At 48.6% G+C, this 20,182-nt stretch overlaps 9 protein-coding genes across 9 annotated transcripts; 5 read left to right on the top strand and 4 right to left on the bottom strand.

The window, feature by feature from the left end:
• Positions 1–271: 271 nt before the first annotated feature.
• On the bottom strand, positions 272–1,281 carry FMAN_10723 (uncharacterized protein; the record flags this gene model as incomplete). The annotated part of the gene is made up of 2 exons (XM_041823782.1): positions 272–630; positions 678–1,281. 2 exons carry the CDS (start codon positions 1,279–1,281, stop codon positions 272–274), a joined length of 963 nt encoding a protein of 320 aa, XP_041689328.1.
• Positions 1,282–1,974: 693 nt separating this feature from the next.
• Positions 1,975–4,724, top strand: FMAN_10724 (putative homoaconitase precursor; the record flags this gene model as incomplete). The annotated part of the gene is made up of 8 exons (XM_041823781.1): positions 1,975–1,986; positions 2,045–2,349; positions 2,405–2,502; positions 2,600–2,743; positions 2,795–2,854; positions 2,905–3,752; positions 3,806–4,187; positions 4,237–4,724. The coding sequence occupies 8 exons, from the start codon at positions 1,975–1,977 to the stop codon at positions 4,722–4,724; spliced, it is 2,337 nt and encodes a 778-aa protein (XP_041689327.1).
• A 2,223-nt stretch (positions 4,725–6,947) lies between these two features.
• FMAN_10725 (putative brt1 protein) lies at positions 6,948–7,451 on the top strand (the record flags this gene model as incomplete). The annotated part of the gene is made up of 3 exons (XM_041823780.1): positions 6,948–7,106; positions 7,159–7,316; positions 7,364–7,451. The coding sequence occupies 3 exons, from the start codon at positions 6,948–6,950 to the stop codon at positions 7,449–7,451; spliced, it is 405 nt and encodes a 134-aa protein (XP_041689326.1).
• A 382-nt stretch (positions 7,452–7,833) lies between these two features.
• On the bottom strand, positions 7,834–8,375 carry FMAN_10726 (uncharacterized protein; the record flags this gene model as incomplete). The annotated part of the gene is made up of 2 exons (XM_041823779.1): positions 7,834–8,023; positions 8,080–8,375. 2 exons carry the CDS (start codon positions 8,373–8,375, stop codon positions 7,834–7,836), a joined length of 486 nt encoding a protein of 161 aa, XP_041689325.1.
• Positions 8,376–10,624: 2,249 nt separating this feature from the next.
• On the bottom strand, positions 10,625–12,889 carry FMAN_10727 (uncharacterized protein; the record flags this gene model as incomplete). The annotated part of the gene is made up of 1 exon (XM_041823777.1): positions 10,625–12,889. One exon carries the CDS (start codon positions 12,887–12,889, stop codon positions 10,625–10,627), a length of 2,265 nt encoding a protein of 754 aa, XP_041689324.1.
• A 584-nt stretch (positions 12,890–13,473) lies between these two features.
• Positions 13,474–15,177, bottom strand: FMAN_10728 (uncharacterized protein; the record flags this gene model as incomplete). Its single annotated transcript, XM_041823776.1, has 1 exon — positions 13,474–15,177. One exon carries the CDS (start codon positions 15,175–15,177, stop codon positions 13,474–13,476), a length of 1,704 nt encoding a protein of 567 aa, XP_041689323.1.
• A 1,137-nt stretch (positions 15,178–16,314) lies between these two features.
• On the top strand, positions 16,315–17,398 carry FMAN_10729 (related to GNT1 alphaN-acetylglucosamine transferase K. lactis; the record flags this gene model as incomplete). Its single annotated transcript, XM_041823775.1, has 2 exons — positions 16,315–16,693; positions 16,740–17,398. The coding sequence occupies 2 exons, from the start codon at positions 16,315–16,317 to the stop codon at positions 17,396–17,398; spliced, it is 1,038 nt and encodes a 345-aa protein (XP_041689322.1).
• Positions 17,399–17,921: 523 nt separating this feature from the next.
• On the top strand, positions 17,922–18,524 carry FMAN_10730 (uncharacterized protein; the record flags this gene model as incomplete). Its single annotated transcript, XM_041823774.1, has 1 exon — positions 17,922–18,524. One exon carries the CDS (start codon positions 17,922–17,924, stop codon positions 18,522–18,524), a length of 603 nt encoding a protein of 200 aa, XP_041689321.1.
• Positions 18,525–19,027: 503 nt separating this feature from the next.
• On the top strand, positions 19,028–20,092 carry FMAN_10731 (uncharacterized protein; the record flags this gene model as incomplete). Its single annotated transcript, XM_041823773.1, has 1 exon — positions 19,028–20,092. One exon carries the CDS (start codon positions 19,028–19,030, stop codon positions 20,090–20,092), a length of 1,065 nt encoding a protein of 354 aa, XP_041689320.1.
• Positions 20,093–20,182: the final 90 nt, after the last annotated feature.

The following is a 20,182-nucleotide window of genomic DNA, read 5'->3' as shown; positions in this document are numbered from 1 at the left end:
CATGGCTGGCGCTTCTGTAGAGATGGACTAATGCAGATGCTTACTACGTCGCATGCATGTGTTTATCATGTGATTGAGATGAAGAGATCTAGAAATGTGTACAAAGGAGAGATCTTTTTTGAACCCGGAGTAATGCTCCTATTCTGCAATGTATGGACTGTACTCTACACTAACAAAAGTCACTGGATCAAGATGAAATATGAATGTTGATTAGAGGACTTTTAATGATCTCATCCTAAGCTTATGATTGATTATCCCAAGTTTAGGATCTCTAGCCCGTGATCTCGCTCGTCATACAAACTGTTCCATCTTTCTCAACAAGAACTTCCCAAGCCTTTCCACTTTCAGCTTCCTTTTTAGCTGAGGTCCGTATGTTGTAGGTCTGGCCAGCATACAGAGGTGACATAGCTCTGTATGTGATACCACTTGGGCTTCCACCATTGCCATGAATGTCTCGCCAGTAGTCCAGCAGGTTGATGAGGTTGAGAGGCCCATGCACAACTTCAGCTGGATGACCTTCAACGTTACGAGTCCAGTCTTGGTTGTAGTGTATCATATGCCCATTGAAGGTGAGGGCTGAGAATCTGAAGAGGCCGACTGGCGACCAGCGCAGTTCTCTGATGGGGACACCTAGTTCTCTTAGCCAACGTCAGTCTGCACATTTCTGCTCGTCTTACCTTCACTCTTGAGATCCAGATCTCTGATGATCGATGGCCCACGGACAACATCCTCAAGCACTCTGGGCTGCTCTCTCACAGTACTAGGATCAATCTCGGGTCTAAACACCCAGGACCTCCGATCCGTCAACGCCAAACCTTTCGGCCCCCAAAACTCCTTCTCTACCTCCACAAGAACCATCTCTCCTGCTGATCGACTCTTTTTCGGCGTCGCGCTCAGCAACCTCGTCTTCTCCTCGATCTGATCACCCACACGAAGCGACACATCACTAGCCCAGGTCATCTTACCACCAGCCCACATCCTCCGCGTGAACGGCTTAGAGGCATTATAAGTGGTATCGCTCCCATCGGCGCCTAATTCAGCTTCAGTCCCATTTGGTGTGAAGTATATGAGATGATAACCCGCTGGTACAGGTGTGCCTTCAATTGGCGGCTGCTCAGATACGTCTTTGCCGCTCAGTGTTGGACGGTTAAGTGTAAGGGCCAGTTTTTGCAGTTGGTTGGCGTCGAGAAATTGACGGCGGACAATTGATTTATTGGAGAATGTCTCAAGCAGGTGGGATGCTGCGTCTGCGGCAGTGGCTTTGAGGTTGCGCAGAGACATGATGGCTTGTGTAAGTGATGCGGGGTGAAGTTTGGAGGGGAACGTGAGCAGATATATGATCAGTGATCGGCCAATTGGTCAAGTTGCCGATATCCCAGAAAGTGGATAAAATTCACGACTTGACATTGAACATGACTTGTTTATAAATCTTATCGAATTCCTTTCCAGTTGTTGCTGTAATCGAGAGGCTACAGGTGAGTCTACACACAGGCATGTGAAGTACAGTCACCGAATAAAGACCATGGATCCTAAACCTAGGATATTCTAGCATAATTTCAGGAATAATTAATCATAAGCTTAGGACGAGATCATAGCAGTATCTTCTAAAGATAGATGGTATTTGTTTTACAGCTCTAAAAGAGAGGAATGTCTTGCAATTGAACATCAACATTTTGAGTTGTTCTCGAGATGTAGTTAAACATCCGGCTCCACTTTCGGCAGGCGGTCAACTTCCGGGTACAAGGGTATTCAATCTCCGACCAATCACGCCGCTGCCATTATTATTCCGCTCACATTTCCCCAGGAATTTTTTATGACCCATCCTCCGAGGCCGGCTTCGCAAACAAAAAACATGAAGCTATCCCCAACCTAAAACTCGCACTCTTTTCCATCCACCCGACACCGTCGCCGTCTCGATCCAGAATTGACTTTCTGGTATGGTATCTGGTCTTGGTATTTGATTGAGCATTCACAATGGTTGCTTTTGTATGTGCATTCTCCCTTAGCCACAGTCTTCTCGAACGCAGTCTGACATTCTGTACAGAGAAGAGCAGTCACTCTGAACGCCGTCGCGGTTGCGCGGCTCCAGTCTCGAACCTTGATATCTCGCTCTCGATCCCTCGCCATCGCCACACAACATCGCGCCTACACGTCGCCGAGTGCCCGACGCCAATATGCCTTTCACACTCAACTCGAGAACTCGTCTACTCCTACCTCCTCAGCCTTCCAGTACCAGCGTGCGCCTGTGGTAGAGAATCCCCAAACTCTTGTCGAAAAGATAGCGCAAAAACATGCCGTCGGTCTTCCTGAAGGCAAGAAAATAAAGAGCGGCTCGTATTTGTCGTTGGCGTACGTTGTCAGAGCACAATGACATGAAGCTCAGAGCACTGACATCAACTTCAAGTCCGAAACACATAATGTCACATGATAATACCTGGCCTATAGCCCGAAAATTCATTGAAGAAATTGGGGCTTCTAAGATATATGACAATCGTCAACTTGGTGAGTGGTGGTTGTGTTCTGTGGACTGACAATGGCATCTACCTCTCTCCACGGGATGCGTTGTACCATGGGAATTGCCTCACTGACCCCCCAACAGTGTTCACGCTTGATCATGACGTCTCAAACACCTCAGAGTCCAACCTTCGAAAGTACTCGTTAATTCGTGAATTCGCTGAGAAGCACGGGGTCACAAACTATCCTGCTGGAAGGGGAATTGGACACCAGATCATGATCGAGGAGGGTATGAAACGACTCAACCAGCTTGGAGAGATACTTTACTAACGCAAGATAGGATACGCCTGGCCAGAGACAGTTTCCGTAGCTAGTGACAGCCACAGTAATATGTACGGAGGTATGACACACTGCAAAAGCCAAACTTTAAGGCTGCTAACATACATGTAGGTATAGGTTGTCTCGGCACTGCTGTCGTTCGTACAGACGCAGCCGCTATCTGGGCTACTGGACGGACCTGGTGGCAGGTCCCTCCCGTTGCAAAGGTCACTTTCACTGGCATTCTTCCCCCTGGAGTTACCGGCAAGGATGTCATTATTGCTCTCTGCGGCCTCTTCCGTGATGATCAAGTGTTAAACCACGCCATCGAGTTTGCTGGTGGTGAAAGCCTTACTATCGACGAGCGCTTGACCATCAGCAACATGACAACGGAGTGGGGTGCCCTCGCTGGTGTCTTCCCTGTCGACGATGTGCTGATCTCATGGTACCGCGCCAAGGCCACCACCAACGCCATGTTCAACGGCTCTTCAAAGGATCGTATCAACCACAAGAGAATCGATGAGCTCGATCAGAACAGATTGTCTGCTGATCCTGGTGCCACGTATGCTAAGGAACTGTACCTCAACCTCTCAACTCTATCACCGATTGTCTCAGGACCCAACTCTGTTAAGGTCGCCACCCCCTTGCACAAGCTTGAGGCTGAGAACATTCCCGTCAACAAGGCTTACCTCGTGTCTTGCACCAACTCTCGAGCATCTGATATCGCGGCTGCCGCTCGTGTGTTCCGTGAGGCCGCTAAGGAGGGTAAGCCCGCCAAGGTTGCTCCTGATGTCGAGTTCTACATCTCCGCGGCATCCATCCCTGAGCAAAAGATTGCCGAGGAGGCTGGAGATTGGCAGGTGTTGGTTGAAGCTGGCGCTATTCCCATGATCTCAGGATGTGGACAATGCATCGGCTTGGGCAAGGGTCTTCTTGAGCCCGGTGAGGTTGGTATTAGTGCCAGTAACCGTAACTTCAAGGTAAGAAGCTCTTATCAGCGTTGAACTATAACCTAAAGCTAACACCCATTCAGGGCCGCATGGGTTCTACATCAGCCAAGGCATACCTCTCCAGCCCTGAGATCGTTGCTGCAAGTGCTCTCCAAGGCAAGATCGCTGGCCCTGGCTGGTACCAGAAGCCCGAGGGTGTTGAGAAGGTCATCATTGGCGAGGGAAGCGGTGACTTTGTTGCTGACAAGGCTTTGTCTATCGAGGATGCTCTCGACAAGATCATCAACGAGGCTGACGCTTTGATCGCCGCTGCTGAGAAGTCTGAGGGTGCAACTGAGGAAGCAAGCCCTGCTGCGTCCGAGGAGGAGTCGCTGACTGAGATCCTCCCCGGGTTCCCTGAGAAGGTCGAGGGTGAAATTGTCTTCTGCGACAGCGATAACATCAACACTGATGGAATCTACCCTGGTTCGTCAAACCCTCCTCATTCCCCACGGCGCAACTAACAGCTTGATAGGCAAGTACACATATGAGGATAACATCTCAACAGAGAAGATGGCCGAAGTCTGTATGGAGAACTACGACACCGAGTTCGGCAAGATCGCCCAGCCAGGCGACATCCTCGTCACCGGCTTCAACTTCGGCTGCGGCTCGTCCCGCGAACAAGCCGCGACCGCCATCCTCGCCAAGAAGATCCCCCTCGTGGTCTCGGGCAGCTTCGGCAACATCTTCAGCCGTAACAGCATCAACAACGCACTCATGGGCGTCGAGGTGCCGCGCCTCGTCGAGCGTCTCCGCGAGACGTACAAGAACGACACCGAAAAGCCGCTCACTCGACGAACAGGGTGGAAGTTTGTTTGGGATGTGAGGAGGTCAAAGGTCGTTGTTACGGAGAAGGATGGCAAGCAATGGGAGCAGAAGGTCGGAGAGTTGCCTGCTAATGTGCAGGAGATTATCGCGAAGGGCGGTCTGGAGAAGTGGGTTAAGTCCAAGATTGAGGCTTGAAAAGTGTGATTTTTGTGTAATATAGAGGGTATTTAGATGTTGGAAATAAGTAAAAGTCTTGAACCTCATGACACTGACCCTTTGGCTATGAGAGACAGGGAAACTTGGGACCTTTGTCCTAAGATTTAGGTAAGTTGAGTATAGGTATCTTAGGAGGCCTTTAGGCTATTGAGCTTGGCACATTGAGCCAATGTCAGGAGTTTTGTTGCTCCTCGGGGCTTGGTGAAGGCTCTCCCAGCCGACAAAAGAAGGTAGGTAATCTTAGTGGTTATTGAGAGGGCTGTCGACTGGATATTTTTGGCACCTTGCCCCAAGCTCTCTTCACATCACATCATCATTCAACACAAAGAAAACTTCAACATCATCAAGCTTTACCTATTGGAAGTTACAGCTTACTGAAACATCAGTCATTGGCCCAAAAACATAAGGAAGAACATACTCAATCCCGTAACCCGACTCTCAAAATGTCGCGATTAGCTTCACGATGTCTCATTCACCTCCGCCCAACGACACGCCTTCTCAACAACACCCCCAAGACATCTCGTGAGCCTAACAGGCTTCTCAGACAACCAAATAACAGTCCGCGACGCCATTAGCAAAATATGCGCTGAATTTCCCAACACATACTGGCAGTCCCATGACCAAGATGAGCAAGGCCTAAAGGAGTTCCACGCCGCTCTCGCAAAAGCTGGTTGGCTTGATATTGCACTTCTAGAATGATGAAGGGGCTCAGATTTAGGTATTTCAGAGGCCACGATGATGATGCAGACGATCGTAGAATCGGGCGCTGGTATGGCGGGTGCGCAGAGCATTCATGCTAATGTCTACGCGACCTAACCTCTTGCCAAGTTTGGGTCGAGAGAGCAATTGGAGGAGGCTATTCTGAAGATTGTGTTGGGGGAGTATAGAGTGTGCTTTGGAGTCACGGAGCCATATGCTGGGCTAGATATACTTCATCTAGAGAAGGCAGCGAGGGAGAAATCTGATGGTTTATTTAACGTTAAGGGCCAGAAGATCTGGATAACCTGTATATAAGTAGCGTCAAAGATGATACTTCTCGCGAGAATGACACCACTAGATAAAGTCATAAAGCCAAGCGAAGGCCTCTCCCTCTTCTGCATTGATCTCAACTGTGACCAACCAGGTCTTGAGATGCTACGGATCAAGAAAATGGGGGGCAGAGCTGTCGACGCCAATAGTGTATTCTTCGACAACTACACCATCCCCTCCTCATCCCTCATCGGCTCAAAAAACAAAGGTTTCGAAATGATTCTCTACGGAATGGACGCCGAATGTTGCCTCCTCACCGGCGAAGCCCTCGGTCTAGACTAAGCCCTCTCTAAAGCAGCATCCTACGCAAAAACCCGGGTTGTGTTTAAACGGCAGATTGGGATGAACCAAGCAATCGCTCATCCGCTGGCCGATGCGTACATGAAGCTTGAAGCGGCGAAACTAGCAACATATCACGCGGCGAGGCTGTACGATGAGAGCGGACAGGTGATGCAGGATGAGATTGGGATCGCGACGAATAGTGCAAAGTACATGGCTGCTGAAGCGGCGTTTGCAGCGTGTGAGAGGGCCGTGTTGACGCTTGGGGGGATGGGGTATGCAGTTGAGTATGATGTTGAGAGGTGGTTTAGGGAATGTCTTATTCCGAGGATTGCGCCGGTTAGTAGGGAGATGATGTTGAATTATATCAGTGAGAAGGTTCTTGAGTTGCCGAGGAGTTATTGATGGTGACGCTACTGTTGTAGGCCGATATGGCCAACGGAGCCTACAACAGACGACGCTTGGGAAGCCTCGGTATTGTTTATTTAGCCAGTATCAGATCACATGAGGTCCAAGACTCTCCTCTACAGCATTGGTTACTAAAGAAGAGACGATTTCACCCTCTTATGAATGGAAGAGCTCATGGCTGCCAGTCCGATCTCGGCGAAGTGCCAAAACTGCCTGATTAGGAAGTAAGCGTTGCAATCACGACGCCGTCCATACCATTCTATAAAATGTATACATCATTTTTGTAACAATCATGCTCATTAAAATATAATTCCCTGAATTATCTCAACTCCATTTCACTGGTTGGCGACAGTGCTGAAAGACCCATCGGCTCCAATCGGATATCCGTGGTCTTCGGGTGACAGATCTACACCCCGCGATCGCCCTCATCTCGACATTCCCTCACGCCTCACCATCCATCAACCAACAAAAGACAACTCACCCAAAATGGCACGAACTCCAGTCTCTACAAAAAAGGCGCCTGCTGTGCCGCAGAACTTGATGAACCAGGCCATCATCGCCAATGGCTTCGTCTTCACATCCGGCGGCGTCGCCATGGACCCCAAGACGGGGAAGATGATCGACGGCGACATTGAGGCTCATACGGTACGTCAATTCCTCCTAAAACTAGAATCAGATGCTAATTGAGATATCTCAGCGCCAAATTATTTCCAACCTCGGCGCTATTCTTGACGAGGCTGGCTCAAGCCTCAATGATGTGATTGAGGTGAACATTTATTTGTCTGATATGAAGTACTACGCCAAGATGAACGAGGTGTATGCTGAGTATTGGGGCGATGTCAAGCCTGCTAGAACGTAAGTAAACTGGGAGATGTCTCGGATAAGTATGCTGACGGTATTAGATGCGTTGCTGTCAAGAGTCTTCCGATGAACGCCAATATCGAGATCAAGTGTGTCGGAGTCGTCACCAAGCCCAAGTCAAAGCTGTGAAAGAAGTTGCCGCTGATTGGGGACTGGCATTACCTGCGAGTAGAGGTTCGCAATAATGTTCCATAATTAGTAGTTATTAGGTATAGTCTATGCGAGACCACCTATCCTCGGGTCATTCGTTACGTGATGTGTATTCATACCATGTTGCAAATGCACCTATTCTGTGGGTAGACGGCTTCTCCATGCTAGGGTGTTGTTCAAGAGCATAGGAAACGAGTGATAACTTTGAAGACTAAAAGTTTAGGGCGTGGTGTGTGATGACAACGAATTCCCTAGGTGAGACTGCCTACATCTAGAACTAGCACAGTCCGCTGACTTCCGTGACAGCCGCGTTTAGCATTGAGGTTAGTGCTGCGTGCGATAAACAAGTTCCTAATTTTGGCTATGATGTGATGGTGCTGCCGTAACTCTTGGCGTTATACACTATTGCGTGGTTGTACAGGATTATCCTGCCAGAGTGATCATAGTGGTAGGGATCAGGACTGTGTTGGAGGAGGGCTGCCACAACATCGACGTTCTTCTGCCTCGTAACGCAAAAGACGGTGACCTCCTCATCGTCAGAGATAGAAGTACTCACAAAGACGCCATATTAGCATAGAGGCCGCATAATCTTAGTATTGCCTACTACCGTCGATGAACTAGAGGAGTCCGGCCGTTCTCGTCACCGGCTTCGGGGTTGAGTCCCGGGCCGAGAAGCTGTTTGGCTAGATCAGAGGGCCAATGAACCTGAAGATAGTACAGCACATACGTACCATCATGTTGCTCGGTACGCGAGCCAGCGCCGTAACGTAAAAGACCTAGGATGATGACTGCGGCGTTGTCACGGTACGTCGCGGCGGGATGGAGGACGAAGGCTCCATTACTCTCTAGAGCATTGGGATCAGCACCTTTCTGTAGCAATGCATACAAGAGGCCTCCATTCATGCTTGAGGAGCGCACACAAGATTCTGCATGTATATGGAGAGTCTGATTGCCAGATGGGTCCAGGCAATTTACATCAGCTCCGAGTTGCAGGTGTCAAGCAGCAAGTCGGATGCGGTACTCTGCAGTACCACAAGGCTGCGCAACGGCTTTTAGCATGTGTTGAGGGGCCTTGGACGACTATTTGATGCCTCCACCGTGTCGGGGCAATATGTATAGGAAACGTTGACCCTCTGTAGAGCCAGGGCGGTGACTTGCGGAATGAATCGTAGCCAGGTGGTACTAGCCACATCTATTCGCGCGTACGATACCTTGTTCAAAATGAGTGAGGTGATGCTAAAGAAGTGTAGTATGAAATGATGAGATATAGGGTTGCCGTGTCGCTACCCAGAACAGCTCCATCCGGAATGAGCTTCTCGATTGGCTCAGCATGCCTTTGGGAGGCTTCAGTCACAGGTATTTCCCTCAACAACTCATCATTACGGCTCGCAAACCGCCAAACGGAAAGCTGAGGTAGCCAAATTGCCTATCATAAGCTGAGAAAAAGGTGCGGCAAGTTTGCGGTTGGTATCTGGTGCTATATTACTAGGGTTCAGTGCACTAGGGTTCATGTGCTTGGTCCCTCACCTGGTCGCGTACATGCGATTAATACGAGATACAGCAAGTATCGCCTGGGCCAAACAGTCGCCGAGGGCAACAAGCGTCTGAGTGAGGGAGATTGATAATCTTCAGAGGCTGACCTGGAGGCGTGGTACAGTCCTGTTGCTTTGCAAGTCGGCATCGACCTGGTTGGTGTGGCTCTCGAATTTGACACAGAGAGAAGCTTCTCGAGATAGAGAAGCATCCGTAGGACTCTGTACACATGGAGAAGAGTGACGCCGCTGTAGCCCTCACGTGTACCCAGCTCGTCTCCGACAATACTATCGCCACCGCCACCGGGCGAGCGGCGTGTTGATGCCCTGAAAGAAGGGCACGTTGGCCTCAAATACTGCAGAAGCATAATGCAGATTATATTATGCGTGTTGAGCACAGAAGTCTTCTGCGTATGAGCGGCGGAGAAAGAGCTAGAGAGTGCCGGACGCATTGGTCGGGCTTTGATCGAGATAGAGGTGTCCGTCCGGCATTAACTTAAAAACTGTCTCTCTGGCTTCAGATACTCTGCCTTACCATAGAGAAAAAGAGACACAAAAGTCTCAACCAAGCCAAATATAGTGTCAGCAGTGTATCAGCCAGTTGTTTCGTCGTTAGTGGTCGGAGTGTCTTGATGACCCAGCACACTAGTCGAGATGTCCTAGGCGGCCACCGAGGCCTGATACTAGCCAAGAGGGGTGTATAAAGAAACATGAGAGCTGCAGAGAAGAAAAATAACATCTAGCACATCTCCGTCGTCGGTCTTGCGCTGTACGAGTCCGTCAATTGCAAAGCCGACTCAAAGAAAAGTGTCACCAGATCACCGCCGGAACATAGTCTTGACCTCGGCTACGTAGTCTGGTCCTGGCTTTTAGACATGCTGTACTTATCGATCATGGGACTAATGACTAGCGAAATATCAACCGCTGTATCAGACCTGGCATCATCAAGACACAGGCATGGCTCTTCTCATAGGCTGGACACCTCACGACTACGAACCGTCAGCGTCAAGGGACAGCGACCCGTAGTCCGAATCAGGGCTGCTCATGATGGAGCGTAGGCTGCTAGAAAAGCCACCGGATAGAGCCCACGAAGCAATCGTCCGTTGTATCCACGGGGCAGAATACCGGGCATCGTTCAGGTTGTTTGCAGACGTCCTTTGGAACAACCTAAGAGCCAGACGCGACGAAAGGAAGTAACATGCCTTCAACCCACCCTTCGTTGGTGACGTTGAGTGCCTCGCCAAGCTTAGCTATTCTTGAAGTGTCTAGTTGAGGAACGAGCGAGGAAGAGTGATTCCGTCCTGCGCACATGATATATCGATAGAGAGGAGTGGCGTGGGCTTCGCGATGAGCTCTTGCCGGTTGCTCGACGAAATGGATATCACAGCATTTCCTTTTCCTGGTCGAAGTCAGGCCTGAGACACACCGCCTGACACGAGAAGGAGACAGAACTGTTTGCTGGGCTTGAAAAATATGGAGAAAGCAGATAAAGGTGTCTAGATGCAGATGTAACGTTGTCAGTGTCATAAAGCTATCACCCTCGTTGGTATGTTGGCCTTGACCGGTTTGATGTGCTTCAATGAATAAGAACAGGGAGAACTAATTGACATGTACAGTATCTCACAATGATACGAGTAACAAGCCTCCCGCGACTAAACCTAGCGTGATCGCTAAAGAAACGGAACACAGAACAGCATCATTCCCTTTCGGAACATCAGCACTCTCTTTCCCACCCGTTCCACCTGCCTCCGTAAAGTTAGAAGATGTAGTAAGTTCCAAACGCTCCAAGCCTCCCTCAATATTTTCCAGCGGTGCAACAAACGCCATCTGACTCCAACTAAACTGTGTATTCCTCCCGCCATACACAAAGACCTCAAATCTTCCTACCACTTCGCCATTGCTGAACACAACCGTTCCATGCAGGGTGTCCGTCACCAGAGTGATGTTGGTTGGAGCAGTGACTTTGACGGGTTTGTGCGTGGATGAAGTGTTGGCCCAGATACGACCTGGAGCTCCGGGGTCGAGATCGAGTGCGTCGTCTTTGGTGACTTTGCGAAGGGGGTACTCCCATCCATCTGCGGTGAAGACCATGGCTCCATCCTTATCTAGAGAGAGGGTATTATCGGGACCGGAGAGGATGAATGGGCTTGTGATGGAGAGTGCAAGGGTGTAGTTCATCCCCTTGCTCCCATGACCAAGGTGAACTTCATTTCCATCATTGTCTGAACGAGTCCACGATACTAAGGTACCATTACCCCCGAGAGAAAGCACCCTATCCAGATTCTGATCTGGAGCTCGAGGAGAGTAAAAGTCAACACTGCTATCACTCGTCTCCTCCAGCAACTTCGGTCCTCGACTTCCACTCCACGCCCTCCCTCCCACCACCGCAATACCCCTCCTCATAGAGTAATACGCCTCAAGTTGCGTACTCGCATCAGGACCGTTATCATTCCACGCAGCCAACGTCGCACCTTTCAACCTCTTCTCATCACTCTTCAGCTGCAAACTCGTATTCACAGGGTTGAAATCAGCAGGCGTCCACTGCCACTCCTCCTTATCCGCAAAGTTGAAAACACGACTCTCGTTAAAGAACTGCGGGTAGCGCGCTGGGAGGATAGGCATGTGGTCGTTTTTGAGACTTGTGTAGGCCCACCAGTCTTCTGAGTTGATGACATCGTAGCCATCTTGGACGAGTTGCACGGGGTCGGATTGGCCGTACTGCCAGTGCTGGATGATGACGTTCTTATCGATTGTTTGGTTTAGTTTTGACGGTTCATAAGTACCCCAGATTCGACTTCTCTTGTTGGACATGGAGTTTATGAAACGGCTCATTTTGTTGACGAAGGTGATGTAGTCATCAGCAAGTTCAGCGTCATATTCATCAGCGCCAATATGAACTTCTTTCGTCTTGAACCATGGGAGAAACTCTTTCCAGATACTCTGCACCGTTGGTAAGGTGTCCGGGTGCGTCAGGTTGAGCAAGTCCTTTTTGGCCAGGGCAAGCTCAGGTTTCCATTTGGTGAGATATAGAGAATGACCTGGTGCCTCGATCTCTGGAATGACGGTGACACCTCGCGAAGCACAGTGGCTCTGAAGTTCTGCGAAATCATCTTTCGACAACGTCTCGTTCTCTCGTCCATGAAGAATGCCCAGTAGCGATTTATCCTCTGGCAACAGCGAAAAATGAGAGTAAACATCCCTCCAACTATCATTCTTGCCGCGATTCAGCGGATAGTTATCGCTAAGATGATAGTGAAATTCATTCATCTTGAAGAACGAGGCATAACTGCACAGCTCCTTTAGAAAGTCCTTCGAATACCACTTTCTCCCCGCATCAAGCATATATCCTCTAGTAGCATAGGCCGGAGCATCTCGACCAAGAGTACTCGTAATCGTCCCGTTGCCAGCGAGGAGGAGCTGAAGAAATGTTCTGGTTCCCCACCACATTCCTCGAGCGCCTGAGCCACCGATGAATACGCGATTGGAGTTGATGATAATCTCGTAGCCTTCTGATGTTGATTTTCCGTTCTCGTATGTGAGATCAGAAGACTCCCCAGTGTAGGAGCCGAGTGAAATTCCACTGGCATTAGTAGGAAGCGAATCGACGCGCTTCAGCTTCCAGTTGGATCCTGTGATCTTGGCAAGATCATCTTGAAAGGTTGTCGCGAACTCATGGGCGGTAGGTGGAATCAAAGTAAGACCATCTTTATCCGACACCGACGCAAACTTCTTTTCGATGTAAATGACCTTTGGACTTGGATCAGCAGACCAAGTCTCTTCCACAAACGAATCAGCCTTTTCAAGAATCGGAGGGATGAGATCTTGTGCTACAGCCAGCAGAGGCGAAGCAAGCAGAATGCCTGCGACCAGATATTCCTTCAACATGATGCGACTATCCTCAAGGCCAAGATGTAAAGTGCAAGTTCTTTACTCCCATCACAAATTAATCGAGGTTATCGTATTGTTTGCTTGTTGTTTGCCGATCTTGGTGAGATCCGGGTCTTGACTCCGCAACAAGTGCGGGGATGTTACTTGATTGCAACAACGCGGATGTAACTGTAACCATGACCTCTTATCATCCATTCGAAAAAGATCCCGAAGCACACCTTCTTGTTTAAGCTTGGGCTTTAAGTTGGCTACCCTGGCCCTGTTTTAACTTTTGACTGTTCAAGCCTCAGAACTTGAAAGGCGCTATACGTGCATGATGGAGTCGATCGCCTACGATCTCACTGGGGTTTAGCAGAAGTTCATAATGCATAAAATTGGGTTGAATAATTACTTTAACTGAGGCGAACGGAGTTTGTAACAGAAGTATGACTCAAGTCGGGTTAAATTTCCAATGATTGTATGGTCGGCTGACAATAGCATTTGCGACAAAACATAGCAATCCAATTCCATGAATAATTATCTATTCTAATGTAGTTATTAAACTCAAAAAACAAAATAAGTTTCTTTTTCCCCGTTTCAACTCAAGGCAACTCATATCTCTCTATCAGCGGCCTTTTTTGCTGAACATGATGAGCATGCATCTCATATATCCGCCTCTCATCAGCCGACATCTCGTACGGCGGCATCTTATGTCTAGGAACATGCATCTCCTGCGGTGGAAGATCGCTCGGGGGCCAATCTATAGAAAACCCATCGAACGGCTTCTTCTTTATCCTGATTTTCGCTGGATAACTTCTGCGTTTCCGTCGCCAGAAGAAAACACCGACACCAACAAGTATGACACCAAAAGCAGAGCCAAATCCGATGCCCATCCCAACCTGTGAAGCCGTCGGCATGAACGGTTTCTTCCCATCTTCGTCTTTTTCCGGCTGTTGAGTCTTTTTGCTTGGAGTGCTTAATGGCGCTGCTTCGTCGTTCCAGACACTAGCCCATGACATCTCCCAAGCATTCGTCTCAAATTGGCCATCGCTACTTTCAACGCTCATGTCAGAAGACCCAGTCGATTGGATATCTCGAGCGCCTTGGAGTCTGGGACCTGGTGCCTGAGCCAACCACCATCTTTCGACTTCAGGGCCCCAATTCGCACCGAGGAACGCATCTTGAAGAAAAGCGCGACCGAGAACATATCGACCATTGTTATTGACATGGCAAGGAAAATAGGGAACTGGACTGTTGACGATGGGCTCGGAGAGTGTGAGATTGAGATGCATGAGGGGAACGCGGATCTTGGTGATATCACCCATGTTAGGGAATGAGAATGATAGAGCTGTAGCGGAGTTGACGATTCCTTCGTAGTCTTCCGACTCTGTGTCCCAGAGATAAAGACCGAGATCTTTATTGAACGTGACAGGAAGATATTCGGCAATGCTGTCGCAGGTTGACTTTGGTAGAGTAAGATAGGGTGAACAGCCATCGATCGTGACATTGAGACCTTTGCTTAATGTCGAATTTCCCGTCGCGAGAAGACCCTCTTTTGCTTTTGGCGGGTTCCTCCCAAAGCCCTCGATAGCGATATCATAGAGTTCAATACCCTCGTTTCTCAGGCTTCCTGGTGTGATGAGCACGTTGCCAATAATACGGGCCTTGTCATAACCGCCAAACACAAGAGACCCAGGAATCCAAGGATCAGGTGACCCAATGTGCATGCCAAAGCTATTCGAAGATGTCAAGTCCCTATCCCATAGAAATCCAGGCAGAAGACTCGCGTTGAAAGATGACTTTTTATCGGATTGCGCGAAGGATTGATTGACAGCGTTTGGGGCGCCTACACTTAGACAGCCCAAAGACAAGGATACCGCTTTGCCGCCGGGATATTTCATCTTTGCGTCGTCTAGAATGGCAACGCTAGCGTTGGCGATGTTGATACCGTCGATAGTAATATCATCTCGGTACCGAATTCCAGCATCACCCTCGAGGTCAACACCCTGCATAAAACCATCCAGCTCAACTGAACGATCTCTCTCGTTTCGATATCCCATATTCTTATTAATAGTCCCTGCTTTCGAAGCAAAGCACGTCTCGCCTTCACAGTAATCATCGCTGATAATCCACGTTTCCCATGTTGCCCCAGGAAAAAGCGCTATAGATTGATCTTTTGTTCCAATTTGAACTTTTACAGCGTTCCAGGGTCCATCTGGTCCGTAACTTTGATCAGACCATTCGACTTCTCTTGGAGTGCGGATAGCGTGTGCGAGAGTAACAAAAAGAAAGAGTGTCCAGACCATGGTCTATGACCCGCGGCGTAGCGAAAGAATTGTGTTGGTTCGTGAAGTAAGACAGAAAGGAAATGAAAGATGGTTCGAACCAACACGATGAGAACATGCAAGAAAGAGAGAGGCTCAGAAAAACAAGAATAAAAGAGAATGGGCGGCTGGAGCTGGAAGTGGAAAATGGGTGCTGCAGGCAGAGCCAACATCGTGGCCGGGTTATGGAAGGCTATCCGATGGATGAGCCTATCGCGGGCTGGTGAACTTGCATTGGCCCACTTGGTAATGTATGAGAATGACCAACATGCATAAAAGCGCTGTAGGCTTATAATCCCGTATGCGCTAGGGACTTTGTACGGGTGATTATCCCGCAATAACTACCGGGGTATCCGAGTCCTTGCTGCATATATATCTTGGAAGAAGATGTTTGCTTAGACAAGGTTGTCTCACAAGGGTAAACTTGGAATGGCTATTCTTGAGGGTTACACGGAGCCTCTAAGACATTACATTGGCATTTTCATTTCTTACTCAAGTCTCTAGTAAGAGCGGATTAGATAAATTACGCCCAGTTCACCAAGCTAGATACCGACTCGGTGCAGACAGCACGAGCTAAGAGCCGAAGAACGCGGCTGATCCCGCCCCTTCACAGCACAACCTGAAACAGCCCCCAAGAACCATAACTAAACTCTTTACCCGCCGGCGCCTAATCTTCCACAGTGATAGGGCGCTGGGCCGCAGTGGGTCAACAGTGGATCAGCGAACACTCGCATTTGATGATCTGATGAACCACCAGATGATTGGTCAACCTGGCGCTTATCGGTTTTATGTCCCGCTGCAAGCGCTAATGGTCAACTACAGTCACGACGTCAAGGATGTGAACATGGATGGTGTTTGTGATTGACAGGCTCCTTTGTACTTTTGCGCTGTTGCTAAGCTCTTTCATGTGCTTAGGTGTTTTAATTTAGAAATGTCAAATTTTAATTGAAACCTTGTTCTTTGATAAAGGCGCTTTGTAAGATATGTGCCTATGCATCCTTCTCCTTAAAGTGAAAGAGCTGAACTCATTATACCAACCCAGGGTTACTATCCTCTGAAAAATGGCATTCGTTTAACCCAACTTCATCAGATCTTGTTATTTCCTCTGCATCATCAATCATGGCATCCAAACGCACTCGTTTGACGCCCATCGCTGTTCTCACTATCTTTGTATTCTTTTCCCTTTTCAACCAGTACCAAGATTTCACAGCCTCATCAGCTTTTCAATCATCACGCCAAACTTCATTTGGTGTCGACTGGTCACGCTTCGCATATACACAATATGTCACTAATAGCGAATATCTTTGCAATTCAGTCATGTTCTTCGAAGCTCTACAGCGTCTTGGCAGTCAAGCCGATCGAGTCATGATGGTCCCCGCAAGCATGCTTGAGCCAGATATGGAAAACTCAAGCGACGTCTATTTGATTGATAAGGCACGGGATGAGTATAGTGTTAAGATTGTACCAATTACTATCCAGACCCATTGGGCTGGCGAGGGTAAGAAACACTTTCGTTATCTTGACCACAGTACTAACAATTTTAGCAACTTGGGCGGACTCGTACACGAAGCTTCAGGCGTTCAACCAAACGCAGTATGACCGCGTACTGTCCATAGACTCGGATTCTGCACTTCTGCAACATATGGATGAGCTGTTCTTCCTACCCACTGCACCAGTGGCTATGCCCCGAGCATACTGGATATCCCCCGAGAAGATCCTCTCATCCCATCTCATGCTCATCCAACCTTCCGAGACGGAACTTTTCCGCATTATGGAAAGAGTTAAATCAGTAAAGCCTGGCGAATACGACATGGAAATTGTTAACCAGCTTTATGGCGATAGCGCTCTGATCTTTCCCCACCGCCGCTACGCCCTCCTCAGCGGCGAATTTCGCAACGAGGAGCATGTTCACTACCTTGGTTCAGAGATTGAAGCTTGGGATCCTGCTGCGGTTTATAGTGAGGCTAAGCTAATTCACTTTTCGGATTGGCCGCTACCAAAGCCCTGGAAGCCTATGCCTGACGAAGGCCGACTTGCAGCACAACCAAATTGTACACAAACGACAATCGGGGAAGAGGATTGTACCGCGAGGATAATTTGGAACTCGCTTTATACTGACTTTAGAGCGAGGAGAAAGGTTTGCACAACTCCATCAGTTATCCCTTTTGCACGTGCTTATTCGAGTGATCTAGGAAATATGTGATTATCGCGTAGAGACAAGAGAGTCTGCTGCAAGTGGAACTATGTTGATCTAGAATTTGAGAGTTCCAGAGGGCCGAAATCTGGAGTGCGTTTAGGTTTGTTTGATAGCAGGGGCATTGTGGATGACGAGTACGAGTAAAGCAACTCGGAGTCAAAAGTAATTATTTAGATAATGGCAGACAGAACATAGAGCTCAACTGAACACTGTTGAATGTTCATCCTGTATCGCAGAATGTCCAAACGGAATTGTAACCCATTTTATGCAATGTACTTGGAACACTTGCTGAAGAAGGAGAAGGTTTCAGGTCAAAAAGAAAGTTATCAAGTACACAAGGAAATATTAAAATGCCCTGTTGAACAAATGAACATCCAAGCTATATTCCTCGCTGCTAAATAGCATATATAATCCCTTTCGCCTTTCCTAACTTGAAAGATATCACCGACCCATCAATCAACAGCAAATCGTGTCTAAATTCCCCATCAACACCATCAATACGCTGAATCCTCTCACTGAATATTTCATAATGAATACCTTGAAGAACATCGCCCAGAAACTCAAGGAGCTTCCTGTTCCTCTGTTTCCAACGGAAAAGTACATCGGGGGCTCCCAATCTGATGAGGATGAAGATGTCGTAGAGGAAAGCTTCTGGCCTAACATCCGGAAGCACATGCTTGCCGATGATGCAGAGGCTGAACCTATGAAAGCCATCTGTTCCGTGTGCTGGGACGAACTGCACGTAACAAGTATCTCCTCACCCAATGAAAAACTCAAAGTCGGTATTGTTGCACCTTGCGGCCACATCATGTGTCCTGCATGCTGGCCCCGCAAGACTTTCGACCCATTGCACAGCCTCTACGAAGACTGTCGCAAGTGCCCGGTTTGTGAGACTCTACTAGAATGTTTTATTTGCCGTAAGGCTTGCAATAAGGTAAATATTCCCACGCATGGTGGTGAGGCTGCTATCGAGTCTTTTCCCAAGACAGCCCCGGAGTGTGGACGAGAGTACCGTCCTTACTGTAAAGACTGTGCTAAGCCGTATCATCAGAAAGGTGATGGTTTTTGGTTTGAGAATACTGAGGAGCGGGAGAGCATGAATAGATCTTCAGCCAGAAGTGAAAGTATTTGAGATAGGTTGAGAAGCTTTGATGGGTTTGCAGCTAGCAATGTTGCCTGCTTGCGAATGCTTTTGTTCTTTTAGTTATAGGGTTGGGAGTTTTGCCAGATTGAACGACTGAATTTTGAGTATAGCATCACGGGAATCAAAGTAAAGCTAGTTTTCAACCCAAGAAATATAAAACTGATTTAATTGCCTGCTAAATTTATACTCATTGTGCATAGATATCTACGTTCTCAACTGAGGAGCGTAAGGAGCTATCGCTCATTGGAGGCTACCGAGGTTGGTCAATGAGCTACCATGCAGAGGCAAGGTGCTTGGAGGCTATGTTGAAATGCAAGTTCCAATGTGGCTCAGCACCTAACCTCCTGTAGCAACTCCGTAGCTCGTTGATCAGCCACATCCCCAGGCGCTATAGCGTTTAAATACTCGGTACTGGCCGTCACTACTAGTATCTAAATATCAACCTCGAAACGATGAAGAGTTTCAGACAAGTATGGCGCAAGCCACAAACCATGGATCAACCTGACCAAGCGAGCAATAGGGTAGCGACCCCGGAGACGACGCGCAACGACTTCCCCGACGGTATCAAAATCTGGCACAGTCCTGAGGACGCCGGATTTGACATCTGCTATATACATGGTCTGTCAGGTAATCGCGATAAAACTTGGACAGCTCCTGGTCAGCCCAACCCGTGGCCTGCCGAATTGCTTCCATCCCGACTGTCCAAAGCTCGTCTCCTCACATACGGCTACGACGCGTACGTTTTGAAGAAGTCTGTTTCTTCAACGAATCGGCTGATTGACCACGCCAATAATCTACTGCACGACCTGGCCGCTGAACGCGCATCTTCTGGCATACTCGATCGACCTCTTATTTTCGTTGTGCACAGCTTTGGCGGTATTGTTTGCAAAACAGCCTTGATTATCTCCCGCCAGAGTACCGAGTCTCACCTTGGGCAAATTTTCAACTGTACCAGAGGAATCGCCTTCCTTGGAACTCCGCACCGTGGCTCGTGGGCTGCTGATTGGGCAAAGATACCGGCTTGGGCATTGGGTCAAGTCAAATCGACAAATCGCAACATATTGGATGTTTTACAGATAAACAACCAATATCTCGAATTCATTCAAACTTCCTTCCTATCAATGCTACGCGATCTTGACAAAAAGGGTCGGCCTCTGCAAATCGCCTGTTTCTTCGAAGAACTGCCCATGCCTGGAATTGGCACCATCGTCAGCAAAGAATCAGCCTCCCTCGAGGGCTATAGTGTCTTTAGCATCCACGCCAACCACTCTGACATAGCCAAGTTTGGTTCAGCCGAGGAAAGCGGGTTCAAGAGACTACTGGGGGAGTTGGTGCGGTGGGATGCCATGCTTGGAACGGGAGACTCAACTATCAGCCCTGTGGCTGAGCTAGAGTCAAATGGAAAAACGCCAAATGCAACGTCATCCCTCCAAACGACAACTGGGCACATTTTCAATGTGGGTGGAGGGACGCAGCATAACAACACGGGAGCGGGGAATCAGTTCTTTGGAAATTTTGACGGGCCAGTCTATTTTGGTTTGCCGTCTAACAAGTAGTTATTTTTATAGAGACATTTCAAGATTCCTTTTGTCGGCTCGCCATTGTTCAAGAGGCCGTGCCACACCGCAGGAGGGGGGTTGAAAGAG

The sequence above is a fragment of the Fusarium mangiferae genome (genome assembly GCF_900044065.1).
Source record: "Fusarium mangiferae strain MRC7560 genome assembly, contig: FMAN_scaffold016, whole genome shotgun sequence".
Lineage (NCBI taxonomy): Eukaryota > Fungi > Ascomycota > Sordariomycetes > Hypocreales > Nectriaceae > Fusarium > Fusarium mangiferae.
This window is presented reverse-complemented; position numbering and strand designations above follow the sequence as displayed.